The 15711-nt window shown below is 40.7% G+C and overlaps 1 protein-coding gene across 1 annotated transcript in view; it reads left to right on the top strand.

Annotated features, from left to right (window-relative positions):
- TPC1 (two-pore channel 1) overlaps positions 1–15711 on the top strand; it is a 168057-nt gene that overhangs the window by 116354 nt on the left and 35992 nt on the right. The window contains exons 12-16 of the mRNA XM_089135592.1: positions 6997–7062; positions 7220–7360; positions 8062–8119; positions 8665–8772; positions 9865–9928. Coding sequence (XP_088991718.1) covers positions 6997–7062; positions 7220–7360; positions 8062–8119; positions 8665–8772; positions 9865–9928 — 437 coding nt within the window. The remainder of the gene's footprint in view (positions 1–6996; positions 7063–7219; positions 7361–8061; positions 8120–8664; positions 8773–9864; positions 9929–15711) is intronic.

The following is a 15711-nucleotide window of genomic DNA, read 5'->3' on the forward strand; positions in this document are numbered from 1 at the left end:
GGGACAAACTTTCAAAGGTAACAAAGATCAAATTCTACATAAGGAAGTCTACATGAAAGGCTTTGAATTGTAGACATCTTCAATCTCCCCCTCACGTGTAGCGTTACATGTGGGAAGATAATAACAAAGGAAATTCCAATGGGGAAATTTGGAAAGGAAGAAATTGTAATGGTAAGATAAAAGTATCAGGAAAACAAATCTAGAGAAAATGACAAAATTTGAAAGGGGGTTGACCGAGCCTACAGTGCCACTAATGTAAGTCTGATATTACCGAATGGACCGGATTAGAAGATGTAGTCAAAGCATAAGTAGATCCTCCAATCGGCTCGAGCAAATAAAGTCCATTTACCACGTCCAATCTCCTTCCCCCGATCCTGAAGTAGCTAGGTAGGAGTTGGTAGGGGTAGTAGAGGAACCAGTGGTCGAGGCTGTACCGGCAGTAGAAGACTGCATAATACGTCGCAGAGTAGCGAACTCCTCCGCGAAAAACCAATGTCTGCAGAGGGTGTGGTGGAAATTGTATCAGAAAGATTAGCCTTTTGTTTTCCCTGTCTTTGTGCTTGTTTTTGCTCAAAATCAGCAGGCTTCCCATGCAGTTTCTTACAATTTTCCTTAGTATGATATGGTTTGTGACAGTGCTCACACTTAACAATCTCCTTAGCCGGATCAGATTTAGTGCGAACAGACTATAAAGTTGATTTCTCCATAATAGGAGTATGAAGCATGACTAATCGACGACTTTCCTCACACTGAACAAGAGCATAAGACTATTCTAGTGTAGGAAAGGGAGAACGACATAAGACTTGCACTCTGATCTGATCGTACTCCACGTTCAAACCTGCCAAGAAGTCATATACTCGAATCTTATCAATGTACTTCTTATATGTCGCCACATCATCTGGATTAGTGGGGTGATAATCCCCATAATGATCCAACTCTTGCCAAAGAGATCTCAACTCAGTATAATAGTGGGCCACAGTTAGTTCCTTTTGGGTAGTCTCATGAAGCTTCTTTCGTAGCTCATAAACTCATGCATCATTCCCCAACTCGTCCATATGTTTCAGTAGTAGCCTTCCGATTTGGGCTGCGATATCAAGTAATAGGTAACCCCGGGCAATATTTGGATGCATGGAATTCAAAAGGAATGACATAATAAGAGAGTCGTTTGATATCCATTTATCCTCGTAAAACACTGCGGTAGTGGGTTTGATAGTAGTGCCTGTAATGTATCCAACTAGTCCTCTTCCAAAGAATAGTCGGTAAGCGGATCGAGACCAAATCAAGTAATTTGTGCCGTCAAATCTTACCGAAAGAGAATGAAAAGTGGAAAAATATTCGGATCCAGTGGGAGTAGTAGTATCATCAATAGTTGTCATGTTGACAAAATTATCTGCAGTTCTTTAGTCTTCACCCTTTCGAAGTAAATGAAACGTCGTAGAATGCAATAGCCAAACAACTCAGACAAATTTTCTCCCTTTCTTTTCTTTTCTTCTTCTTCTTCTTTTTTCTTTTCTTTTCTTTTCTTTTTTTTTTTTTTTTTTTTTTTTTTTTTTTTTTTTGTAGAGCAGAATAGTAAGATTAGAAGAAAGAAAAAAAATATCGGCCAAATATGCAATGGTCAGGTTTGGTCTAAATGTAAAGAGATTGGTCCAAATTTAGTTTGGTCCAATTATGATGTGGTTTGGTTTAAATATAATGACTTTTAGACAAATGGTGTAATGTTTGGTTTGGTTTAAAGGGTGTAAAGGGTACTAGAGGGGTTTTGTTTCAGACAAAAGGGTACCGGTTTCTTGGAGATGGCGATGGTTATGAATTGCAGTTATTCTGCTTCTCTGAAGTAGCAGAAAAAAACAACGCCGAAACGAGCGGAAAGTGGTGATTCTGTTCGGCTTCTCCTGAAGTAGCAGAAACAAAGAAAGAATAGCGGAAGTGGTCTCGTCCTCTCTCTCCTTTCCGTCTGGTTTGGTGGTAGAAAAACTGAAGAATGATAGATACCAGTTTGAGGCGCAGGAAATAGTGGCTTTTCTTCTGCTTTTTTTCTCCTCTTTTTTCTCTTGATGGCGCAGAAGCGAAGAGCTTGTAGCGAGAATGACAGATGAGAAGAGCGCAGATTCCAAAATTGAAGAACTTCTACTTTCTTACCAAGAACTTCACGATGGTAGAAGCAGCAGATTCCAGAACTGATGAACTTCTGCTTTCTCTCTCCCTTTTTTTTTCTCTCGATAGTGCAGGAAGCAGCGATGTTTGGAAAGAATCAGAAATTGCTACCGGTTTGAAGAACTGCGATGTTTTTGAAGAAAATTAGAGAATTGAAGTGGTTTGTGATGGGTTTGAAAAAAAATTCAGAAGAAGGTGGTAGGTCTTCGTTTTGTTTTCCTAATCGCACTTAGGCTCTGATGCCATGTTGAAATACAATGTTTGGCAGAATGGCTTATTGATCCATGATCTCAAGCCCTTTATTTATAATAAAGTGGAAAGTAGACTATTACAAGGAATATAAGTTTACATGAATGCAAACTCTAATTTAACTCCTATACAAACTCTTATTAGACTCCTAATAGAATCCAACAGTTACAATGCAGTAAGTCAAAAAGACAAAATTAACCAGTAGTATCAAACAAAAGTTCAAGTTCTGACATCAAACAATAGAGAGAAAAACTAAAACCATCTCTAATTACTGCAGACTACATCACAAAAAATTTGCAGGTATATTCTTAGTTGTCAGAACAAAGGCAAGAATTTGACAACACTGCAATACATTGCTTTGCTTGAAGCAAACAGATAGGGGTAAAAAGCATACAGACATTGATCTTTGGCATCATGTTTCGATGTGGCTGTCCATTGATGAATATATAAAAGAGATTGAATTTTGTATCCAGAACCAGTAGTCCTTCCCTGGGAAGATATAAAGAAAGAAGCTGTTGAGAGCAGGAAGCTCTCAAAGAACCAACCAGATCATGTACTAAATCATTGTCATCAAACTCTTCATGTATGGGTTTTTCTATCTCTCAACATGTATTTTGACATGATAGAGAAAAGCTTATGACAACTTCATTCAAGTATTTCAGGGCATAGGATCCTTAGGGGTTAAAGCACATTATACCACCATGGCTTTGTGATGTAATTATCTCCACGTGATGTGGCAGCTACAACAGCCTTTGCGCATTCCTCGAGCTTAATTTCTTCCTCTCTTTTTTTCGAGACAAATAATGCAAATTAAGAATTTCAGACATCAGATGCATGTGGATGCTTGTTAGTTTTTAAAGTTCAAAACAAAATTCACTTAATAGAGTGAAGGAAACACCAGCAAATACCTAACATAATTCCAAAACACCAGCAAATGCCACTGAAGCCAAAGATCCATGCATTATTTTTCTGATCAAGCACAGAAGGAAAAATAAACCCTAAACCAGAGATCTAAATATGGTGATGAAACAGTCCAAATCTTCATCCATACCTAGATCGAGAGTTGCTGAGAAGACTGATTCTTTGAGTTGAAGTCACTGGTTCGATCGAGAGTGCAGACCAAGAGCAATGGAGAAGACACGCGATCGAGAGTTTCGAGAAGATTGCCAGAATGACGGTAAACTGCTTCATGAAGAGAGCAACAGTAGAAATTTGAGTGAGAAGATAACCTCATTTTAGGGGTTTTTATGTTTAAAAAATGAAAAATGACTCAATTGCCCCCCCCCCCCATCAGCACTTTGGCCATGTTGAACCCAATTCGTGTCCTGCATTTTTACAAAATTGTGCCCGTGCCCAAGAAACTTCAATTTTGAAGCTTCTTGGGCATGGCAAATGTGTGCCAAAACACCCAGTCCCTCCCATTTTCTTAAACCAGCACACCTTTTTTGACCTGGATTATCATAAAAGATTTCACCCATTTATGTGCCCAAAACGGAAATGAGCATTGAGACAGTCCTTTGGGATGATTTCCATACAACCCCTAAACAAATTCTCTAGAAGCCTATGTGATGTAGAACCAATTGAATGACTGAACTGCCAAGAGCTTAGGTTAGAATTAACTCTAGGCTTCAAAATAATTGGTTATGGTAGGTCTAGGACTAAGGGTGTGTGATAGAGGACAACTAGCATGGAACCATTACCAAGTGAACCAGCAATGGACCAAGCCAGCTCAAGGCAGCCCATTTGGTTTAGATGCTCTTTAGAAGGCCAAAACAATTTTCACGTGAATAGTGTTACAGCCCATTATTTGGCATATTGAGAATCTTCATAGAGAATTTTGGTGGGGCCAAATATCAGATTTTATGAATATTTTATTCTTGGGAGATTTAGGATGTTAGTTTATTTTCTATTTTAGTTATTCGTGTGTGTGGCTGAAATATAAAGCCTAGTAGTTTCTAATTTTAGTTAGTTAAGATTCCATTGTCACTAGTTAGTAGTTACTGAGATATTAGTTTCTATTTTCAGTCTAGTAAGTTTCTATTTCTTGTAAAGCTTTATCCAAGCCTATTGCAATAACAAAAAAGACTTTATGGAATAGAAAAAAATGAAGTAAAGCTTGAGCTTTATGCGCTCGTAGGCCGTAGCACCCCTCCCCCTTCTCTCTTCTTCTTTTCCTCTCTTTCTTGTCTTCTTTTTCTTATGAGTATTCTTCTCCTTCTTCCCCTTCTTTAGGTTTGATTCTTCTGAGATTTCCCCTTCTTCCTCCTATCTTCTTTATCCTTCTTTCTTCTCTATCCCGTCCCCCATTAGTGTAATTGATGTGTTGTAAAGGTTATGTTTGAGATGGTTTGGATTGAGCTTTAGGGTTTTAGGATAGATTTCTTCACGGGGCAAAATCGAGAAGAAAACTCCAATTGCCTTTTTCACCTTGTCAAATGGGATATAATTGGGTGAAACTTGGATCAAGTGTTTGGTTTGCTGGGCAGGTAATATCCTGTGTTTGGAAATGATTTGGGGGTTTGGATTGAAAGTTGTGAAGTTTCTTGGTTTTGGATTTCAAGATAGGGTTATAAGTCAGGAACTGTAATAACTAGGGTCTAGTTGGTCAGTCTTGGCTGTACTTAGGATTGAAGGTACGGAGTATGGTTGGGTGAGGGTCCCATGGCTGATACTAGATAGAATCTTGATGGGTAGTTTCAGAGATATGGAAGTTCTTGATTATGGTGGGGAGAAGGGACCAAGTCTTGAGAGTGGGTTAATAATAACAATTAAATAAGATTGGAAGGGGGACAGAGTACCTGTGAGTAGCCTGTCACACATCTGGATGAGGCCTGACCTCCCCTTAGAAGCTTAGAGTAATCTTGGACCTTTTCTGACTAAATTGAACAAAGCTAGACTTGCAGCAGCGAACACCATGAAGAAGTTAATTATAATCTGAACAATCCCTCTCTGATCAAACTGAGGGGCTTATTATATAACATAAAGAGGTCCTGGTTAGTCTAGGACTTTAAAAGTCTAAGGCAGACTTAGACCAAGAAACAATACTGAAGCTAGGAGGTCTTTATAGTAGAACCTGTTTTTGGTCCCAAAATCGTGGCTCCTTCACTAAACAGAGGACTGACTTTAATAAAAGGCTGAAATAAAAGGACTAGATTGTCCTTATGGTTGGGCAGATTTGCTAGGCTGCCTCTTGTCCAGCCTAAATTACATAAAATATAAAAAATAAAACAAACAAAAAAAAAACCCATTGAATATGGAACTAGTTTCACTTATTCATGTGCTGCAGGGCACGGGCCCCCCCCCGCGGGGGGGGGGGGGGCGGGCCCCGCGCGGGCCCGGGGCCCCCCCCCCCCCCCGGGGGGGGGGGGGGGGGGGGGGGGGGGGGGGGGGGGCCCGCCCCCCCCCCCCCCCCCCCCCCCCCCCCCCCCCCCCCCCCCCCCCCCCCCCCCCCCCCCCCCCCCCCCCCCGACTCTCAATGCCTTTTGCCTTGTGGATTTTGGCTGGATTTTTCTTGCACTCTCTTAACACATCACAACAAGGAAGATCAATCATTCTCTACTAGTCTTATTCTAATGCATTGTACCACCTGGAGGATTTTGATAACATTGGTTAGTGATGCATTGGATATCTTGCTTTTCATTTATATGCTTAAAGGTTCTAGGTTGTCCTTCCACATCAGTGTAGACTTAGAAATCATACATAGGGTTGTTAGACAACCAAGGCCACCCGTGTCAGAAGGCCTTAATTACCCCCCGGGGGGGGGGGAAGGGCCCCGGGGGGGGGGTTGGGGGGGGGCCCGGGGGGGGGCCCCCCCCCCCCCGGGGGGGGGGCCCCCCCCCCGGGGCATCATCCAGCCAATAGGAAATAAGAGCTTCATAGTCTAATCAGTAGGAAAGCTGCAATATTAACAAACACATTAACAACCTTTCAGTAGAAAAAGGAGCCATAACAACCAACGAGAAAAAAGCAGCCAACTCAGACTAGAATAAAACATTCTATCTCCAAGATAGATTTCACATTCGACTTCTTGGAAACCCCCATCCACAAGCTATCATGGCATTGAAGGCTTCTGTCCAGTCAAGTCAGACCCCATCGTTTGATTTCTTTGTCTTCCTTTCCTATACTGCTTCCATTACCTAAACTCTGCATTGTGATATTGTATCAGTCTTATTAGAGTTAAATAGACTACCAAGGACCAAATTTTCCTTCAACCTAACATGAAGAGGAATTCCTTCACCGTGAGCGCCGTCACTATCAGATTGCATTAGGGAGGAGTTTCTTCAACTTTGTTAATAAGTGGAGCAAGTGTAATGGTGATAAATCATGTTGCCAATGGAGAATGAATTCTTCCTATGGGTGAAGCAAAACTTAGCCCTTTTAAACTAATGTTGTGTACACATGTATGCTCTGTCAACATATCCCATGACAAATCCTGATAAGCGAGCAGTTGGAACTTCGAACACACTGCTTTATTTGTGTCCTAATTAGAGAGCCAAATTTTATCTACTTAGCTGTTTGGGTATGTTCGTCTGCCATGTTCTATTTTACATTGCTGATTCTTTTCTTGGGTTTGGTATGTTTCACCTGCAGATTAATATGGATGAATTTGCTGAAATTTGCAATGCTATTGCATTGAGATTCCAAAAGGAGCCACCTGTAAGTTTATTCTAATTCTTCTTTTGATATGAGACATGTCTAGACTAATTTTTATGACTCGTATGTTTGTGTAAGAATGTTGTTTGGTTTATTCACTGTGAACAATGAAGAGTTGCAGACAATTCATTACTTTATTTTTTAATTTTTCTATTTTCAGATATCTTGTCTTGAGAACTACCCATTTTACCATTGGCCTGCATCCAAGAAGTTGAAAGCATTTGGTCATAGCAACACATTTGAGTACATGATCACCTTCTTCCTCATGCTCAATCTAGTAACTGTCGTTATTGAAACAACGGTATGATCACATTTCCTTCATCTTTGAAGAGCCATCCTGGTTGCTCCTGGCAACAACTTAATTCATTTTTTTTGTATGATTAGTCTTAATTTATTGAAACCAAGAATATGAAGTTCTGATAACTTATCCTGCTCTGATATTGAGCAGGATATCTGGGACCATGCCCTCTGGTTCTGGTTTTTTGAACCCTGATGGTTGTTTTTCTTGTGTTTTTGTTTAGTTAGGCTAGCCGCTGGTTTGCTGGTCTGCACTTCTTTTTGTTTGGCTGGACCTTGAGTTTTCTGTAGTCTCCTCCCCCATCTCTTTCTCCTTTCCTTTTGGTAATGATATTATTAATCTTTCCAACAAAAAAATCAAAATAATGGGAGCACTGGATACAACAACCAAATTTAAGATGTGCATTTCTATGGGTCTTTATGGTATTCAGGGGGTCTCTAACACGTCTCATTGGTCATTTCTTTGTGAAGTAAAAGTGTATCCAAGGTTGTGGAACATTAAAAAAGGCCACTAACCTTCATCATTTTGGATAGAGGTTAGAGGTTGTGATTTAATAATGACTTTTTACTGTACATTTTTTACCCCTAGTACACGCTGGTATTGGACAGATAAATGTCTGGTGACATAGTGTGGTGTTTGATATTTCCTTATATCTGGTAACCAGGGTACATGTTTGCTAATTTAGTTGTATCTTTGAGCTGCAGCTTGATATAGAGAACAGTTCTGCTCAGAAGATTTGGCAAGTGGTTGAATTTGTATTTGGTATGAACTTGGTACACTCTTACTTTAACAGCATATTATCTGGAATTATGAGTCTTCTCATTATTGACCACAGTTCCTTCATTTTATATTTGTTATGTTAACTAACCCTCATGTAAATGTACCATTCCATTTGTTCAGATCATTTATATTTGCTGCTTTTATTAGGACTTAACATCAGAAAACATCTAGACCTATGAAATAAAGGTTAAAGACTCATGCTTCAGTATCAATTGACTTGTATACGCTTCTTTTATTAAGACATGACATCAGAAAGCATCTAGGCCTATAAAATGAAGGTTAGAGACTCATGTTGCAGTATCTTTTTACAAAAAGTTAATCTTCTTCATTTAAGAACAACTCATTGTTGATTATGAATCTTATGGGTTGTGTGATCACACAATATATCTGTTGGTAGTAGTGATTGTTTAAGAGAGCAGCATCTTAGATAAAATTTTTGACCAATCTGTTCAACTTTTGCCCTCAAGGAAGTAAACCATTACTAATGATTTGGTGAGATAAGTACTCTCTCTCTCTCTCTCTTGCAGGCTGGATTTATTTCTTGGAAATGACTTTAAAGGTTTATACGCTTGGATTTCATAATTATTGGATGGAAGGTCAAAATCGCTTTGATTTTGTTGTCACATGGATAATAGGTGACTGCAAAGCACTCCTAATGTACACTCTCAACTTGTTTTCATTTTCGTATGACTAACCGACAGTCTGGCAGTTTCATTTTCCATGACCATTTGAAGGCAATGTACCCCACATTTGTATGTGTTTATTAATTATTTAGTTCATATGATCTTATTACCTGGAAATATTTTTGCAGTGAATCATATTATTATCTCAGGATGATGGAAAATAAGTTGTTTATCTTCCTTTGTTCATTGAACCAGTTCAGTGTCACTCTTCCCCAGTCAGTCACTTTTCTGTAAAATATTAACTCCGTTCCCTCAAAAAATTTTATGTACGCAAATATAGGGATGTTGGTTAACATAGTTGTCATTTGTCAAGGACAAGGTGCCTTTGTTGAAACCTTAGAGATTCCATGCTTAGTTGAGCTCGTGATCATCCTTGAAAGTGTGCATATTTATCACCTTCTATTGTTCTTGGAGTAGTTTGACTGTCGGTACACGTCTACATCGATTGTGGGGAAAAAGTAGAGGCATAAGGAAGCTTGATATGCTTGATATGCTTGAATGTTGAAATGATTTCAGTATACGAGGCTAGAGGGTGTATATAATCTTAGATACGTCAAAAACTGTTCTCTACTTTTCTTATCTTGCCTTATATAAGTGAAATGAGAATGGAGCATGATTTTTTCAACAATTAAAAAAGGGAAATAGGAATAGGGATTGTGCTATTTTTCTCTAGCAATAATTTTTGCGCACCTAACCATAAAATGGTTCTGTGATTCAGTTCTAGTGTTATTTACCTGATGTAATATTAATTCTTGTAACAGTGTATTCTACTATACATGATAATGTGATGCTCTCAGTTGATTAACATTTTATTTCAACTTCATAACTTGTCAGTATCTGATAGATTTCAATTTTTCAATTTTTTGAACTATGTAACCTGTAAAATGATTTATTTAGTTTGGATATTCTTTGATGTAAAATTTTCAATTCCAGCCAGAGTTGAAAGAGTTTTCCTCTTCTGGTGCTGTATTCATACGGAAATTCATGAGCAACTAATTAAGATTTCCATTTGATGACTCTCATGGTTGATTTGTGTTCTTGCAGTTGTTGGAGAAACTGCAACTTTCTGCTCCCCTCATGGACTTCCTTTTCTGTCGAATGGAGAATGGTAAGCATTCAATTCCCTGGTCTTGTATTCCTTGATTTTTGTTACATTCTGCTGTTCCTTTCAGAGGAATATTCAAAAACATCTTCAGCTTTCTGGAGTTTTTCTTTTGAGGATTTGAAAAATTACTCTCTACTTTGATGTGCATTGACACTACAGTCGTGGAGAGTAGTTGATTTAGTCAAAGCTAGAGGTTGGAAGTTGGCAGCTGAATATTTGGGATTCAGTTTGGACTTTATTGCCTACGTAAATTTTACTTAAAAAAAGTTGTGTTATTTCTTCATAATCCAATAGTGGTTGTAAACTGATAACAACTCCCATATATTACTCTGGAATATTGCTGTAGGAGCTTCTTGATTGGTATTCCAGAAAACCTCTTTTTGACTTTAGTAGGTTTTGTAGTAATTTTGGGTCGTACTGTATGTCAAGTGCCCATTGTAGTTTCTCACTTTCTTGCACAAAAATTTTGCTAGCTTGATGCATTTGACATTAGGTAAACCCATTTATTTGTGAGGATAACATTTGAGACATGCCTTCCCTTATCTATTCTAGTGGTAGTTTCTACTGAATTACCTACCATGGTACCTCAGTGCAGTACCATGCTGGCCAAATAGAGGCATATCTAGTTGTGAGACTTTTTGCTGGAATGGTAATCCTTTTGACTTGGAGTATCAAGTTTGTGCCTGTATCAGACTGGCATATTAACCTGTTTTGGTGACCATTCACCTGGTCATCTGCTCAATAAAACTTCTCAACATGCTCAAAAACTGCTGGAGTTAACAGGTTAATGAAATCTTACATTGAAAACTAGATCAGTTGAGGGGGTTTTTCTCTTTCTTTTTGTTTTTTTTTTTTTTTTTTTTTTTTTGGGGGGGGGGGGGTGGGGGGCGGTGGTTCTAGTCTTAAATCCTCCTGTTTTGATGATTGGGTGACTAAGTTGATTCAGGATACGGTCAATGTTAAACTGTCTAGAAGTCAAGACATAGATGTCAAAATATCCCTCGGTGGTATTTTTTCAGAAAAGGTGGTGACAGTAAATGTGTTGGGACATTAATCTCCCTCGTTTGATTGGTGTCCAACTCATTTATTAGGTCATCAGAAGTTGTACCTGTGGGACTAAATACTGGTGGTAGTCTCCCTCTCTCTCTCTCACTCTTAATCAGAGTTTCACCTTCTTTTGAAGACGCCTTCTCTCTCTCTCCCAATATCCCCCCCCCCTCAGGGCACACACACACACACACTCATAGAAGCCCTCTTTGTAGGCACCTTCATGGCCTTGGATTTGTGAGAAAATAACCCGAAGTATGTCTTCTAAATCGACCCTGTGTGTGAAATTGAAATGCTGCAAGATTGGGGAATGCAAGGTTAGACAACATCTAATGTAGAACATTTAAGGCGTATAAATGAAAGGTTAGTGTATCAACTATCAAATACATCAAAGAACTTAAATGTCTTAAAAATTTTACAGCCATTAGAAATTTTGGTAAGTTATAGACTCATAATCCATAAGTCATAAGTTCACAAGTGTGCAAGACAATCATGGAAAGAGATCAAATTATAAAAATTCAATCAAGATCCTCAGCTCCACCACCAAGTCCAGGATCTCCACCATTAGCTCTAGCACCAAGACCACCAGCTCTAGCAACACCTTGACCATGACATATACCAGTAGCTACACGTCGGCTTGCAATCTCCATGAGGTGGGCTACCGTATATTCCCTCACAGGAGTAGGGACCGCATGACACATTGGTGTATCACAAAACCCACCAGCCAAGTGTTGCTTGAATCGGTGTTTTTCTCCATAGAGGGCTCTTTGTAGTAGCTGCATGTGATGCTCTAGCCCCGTGGATCCGTGGGGACACCGTGTTGCCACACAACATCATTGTCCTCCATACCTATAAATAGAAATATAAAACCACATATTTAAATGAAATCAATGGTAAGGACTTAAAGTGCTAATACACAAGTAACACAATTGCATATGTAAAAGTCTGAAGTTTGAATATTGAAACCTGATGATTGGTTTACTAGTTGGTACGCTTAGCATTGTCCATCAACTGATTTTGAACAGTGACCGCATACGACTCCCAAATCAACTTATCACTGTAATATGTCACATATCCGTTTATGTGGCTCTAATATGTCTCCATGTCAAAATACTGGAGGAATAACACTCTTGGGTAACCATCAATCATCAGTGCATGAAAGAGCCATTGTTGTTCTTACTATTTGTGCTACTGCTGAATATATAGGTTGGGGTTTTTGAACCATTCAGTCAATAGCCCACCTTCACTCCCATTTGTGTACTCTCCAGATGCAGGGTCTTGAGGAATAACATGACCACCATAAGAATAGTACCCAGTGTAATCTGACCTGGTGGTGTAATCTCTATATAGGTACTCCAATGATTGCCAACTCTGCTGTTGTGAACCATTAGGCAGCAAGGGCACCGTGGCTCGTATCCTGTGTCACATGTGTGAAGTGGGTCGGACCTGGTGGAGGTGACCCCCTTTGCTGACTAGCTTGACTTCCACCAACGACACCACCAACCTGATTACTTCCATAACTCGAAGGCTGACTTGGTCCACTTGGACTTAGAGGGCTGGTATCATTGGCATCATATGAACTCCCACTACTAGACCTCACATCAGTTGCATCAAGTCGACTAGGTGGCTCCCCTAATGGTACACGTGGTCTTACTACAACTATAGTAGCTTGACCCTCATCAGAAGACGTGCTCAACCACAGCATTTGGGCCTATGGCAGCAAGAATAGTAGGATCTGGCTGCCCTTTTGGCCGATCCAGCACTGGACTACCTTGATCCCTTACCCATTGATAGATGACATCATTCTCCTTATCCTCTACGAGGGGCTCATGGAATATATCAAACAACTCAATCGGGTCTCGAGAGTCGTCATCCATATCATCTTGTATATGCTGTACTCTCAACCTCGTGTTGTAATGTACATACACTAAATCCTCAAGCCTCTTAGTCCACAATCTGTTCCGTACCTTACTATGGATGAGTGAGAAGGTGCTCCAAATCCTCTTGCAACCAGGGGATGAGCAAGTCTATGAGAGGACCTTAATTGCTATGTCCCTCAGATTTGGCACACTAGATCCATATAGCACCCACCAGTTAACTGCATAATCAAATATTGTCAGAAAACAAGCTTTAAACGGTCAAAAAGTAGCTGAACTTTGAGAAGAAAATAGAGAAGGAGAAGAAAGAGAAGAGAAGAACCACCAAAGAAGGCCAGCATTTCTAGCTAAAGAGCCCAGAATCGCAGGAAGCTTATCTTTATAGTTTTTCAAGAGGTTTAATACAACTTGAGAGACAAGCAACTATCCTCTAGAAAAGGAAATGAAAAAAATTACAACTTAAATTCTGTCCAAAATAGAAAGTTCTAAAAATAGAAGCTAGCACCAAAATAGAAAGTGAAGTGAAGACAACTGCTGCCAGGGCTTGCACCCTAGGGCAGCAGCCTTGGATTCTTTATTCAATTCTCAGCCCTCCTCAAGCTGGAGCATACAAGTCTCCCATGCCTAGCTTGCAACAGATAGACTAAAAACTAGGTTGAATAGAGTTTTAGTGAACAAATCAGCTAGCTGGTCAGTAGAGCTCACAAAAGTAGTCTATTTTTCTTAACAGTGTCACGCACAAAGTGGCAGTCTACCTCTATATGCTTTGTCCTCTCATGGAACACTGGATTAGCAGCTTGATTAGGAGCGAAGACTTAAAATTCCATTTCCTCTAACAAGGAACGAAGCCACATCAATTCGGCAGATGTGTAGGCCATGGCCCTATACTCAATTTCAGCACTAGATTGGGCAATGGTGGTTTCTTCTTACTCCTCCAAGTCACATGATTTCCACAAAGAAAAGTATAAGGTAATGAACATTTCGACCTTGGAAAAGGTCGATTTCGAGTTTCGATCGATTTCACTGGATCTTTTTCTGATTCTTGAAAACTCAATTTCGAGCCTCAAATGCACTCAATTGATTTGGATTTTTGCATACTGCTATTTCAACTAATAAACACTATAATAACTACTAGTTTACTAAAAAACTCGAAATGTAACATCCAACATTCCAGTATATGTACATGATCGGGATTGTTTGTTTTCTTACAGTTACACTTACACTTCCGCTTCGTCTATTCTATTCAGCCTCGAGGTCTCCCTCTTCCGTCTGCACCCCTACATGACAATATAACTCCCATGATGTTTGCCCCCGCCCATATAGTTTTGGACATGTCACGCACCTCTGTTGTGGCCTCGTCCACGTGCATAGATTCCTAACGGTGGGAGTTGTGAATCTCCAAAGGCTGGTGGTGGTGGGCCTTGTGGTGTGGAATGTGTGGAGATCTCTCGAATGAAAGACCACCACCTTTGGCTCTGGGACTGGGAGGATAGGATCGTAGGTGTGACTCTTCGATGTGGGAGGGACACCATAAGCTCCATAGGCCTCTCCATAACCATAGGCTCTAGTCGTGGTGGCGCTGCCCCTCGATAGCCGGGAGGGACACCTTGGTCCATCATGGACCATAACCATAAGTCGACTCGGTAGAACCAATACTCTCCACGGCGGTATCATTGGGGACTCTGCGGGCCTGTGCCATCCGGATCCTCTGGGGTGGAGGAGTCTCTAGTTCATCAATGCTCATCGATCTCATAGATCCCACCAAGCTCTCGGCATCGGATGGACGGTGGACCCATATGATGGCGTGTCCTCTGTGCTCCGGCCATCTGTCTCCCCTTCCCCTTCCTCGAATATGTAGAGGAAACATTTTTGCCTCGAGATGCGGCTCCGGTATGGTCCGAATCTGTGTCGCGTGGGTGAGCCGGCTCTCTCTGTGAATCTCGGTGGTCGTCCTCCCCCCCGGCTCTCCGTCCGGCGGGTGGTGGTGGTGGTGGTCTCTCCCTAGGATCAGCTGAATCCCGATCACGAGGTCCCACACCCTCCTCATCCCCTCCATCATCACCATCACCGTCATCATCATCACCATCATCGTCATCGCCGGAGGCTGAGTCACCTCGTTCTCGGTGTCGGACCAGAAAATCAAATCCTCACTGCGGGTGGTGCACTAGGGTGTGGCACGAAGGACGCGGGCTCTGCTGTGCCTCCCCTCCTGGGCCATGAAGTCCCCCACATCAGCCCCCATCTCCTCTGCAATCACTATTGGGAAGACCTCCATCCTCATCCGGCAATCCGTCTCCACTATCCCCGATCCGGTCAACTCTGGTTATCATCATCATCCATCTCAAATATGTCCCAACTCGATATTGGTGCTCTCTCTGTCCATCCCTGTCTAATATGATCCTCTCTCGGTCTCATATTATAGTGTAGGTAGACAAGGTCCTCTAGGCGCTTCACCCCAATCGGTTGCGCCTCTTTGAGTGAATGAGGCTGAAGGTGCTCCAATTTCGCTCACAACCGGTGGCGAACATGTTTGGGAGAGCACTTTGCTTGCAATCCTACTCAAGTTGTGTGAATCACGTCCAAATTGCAACCACCACTCAGCTGCAACAAACATAGACTCCAAGTCATTTTAATACTTAAATAACTAAATTAAAGATAGAATCTAGAATATAATAATTAAATGTATAATGTATAATGAAATAAATGAATGAACTTCCTGCGAGGCGGTTTCCCGTCCGATACAGCCACACGACCAAGCTCCCGTGGCATCCCTAAAGCCTTTATCTAATATATAAAGAAAAAAACAATAACTAGTTAGTACTTAGTAGTTACTACTTACTACTTACTAGGTTAATGACTTAG

Source organism: Hakea prostrata, chromosome 9, assembly GCF_041222555.1.
Source record: "Hakea prostrata isolate BN-2017 chromosome 9, UWA_Hpros_2, whole genome shotgun sequence".
Classification (NCBI taxonomy): domain Eukaryota; kingdom Viridiplantae; phylum Streptophyta; class Magnoliopsida; order Proteales; family Proteaceae; genus Hakea; species Hakea prostrata.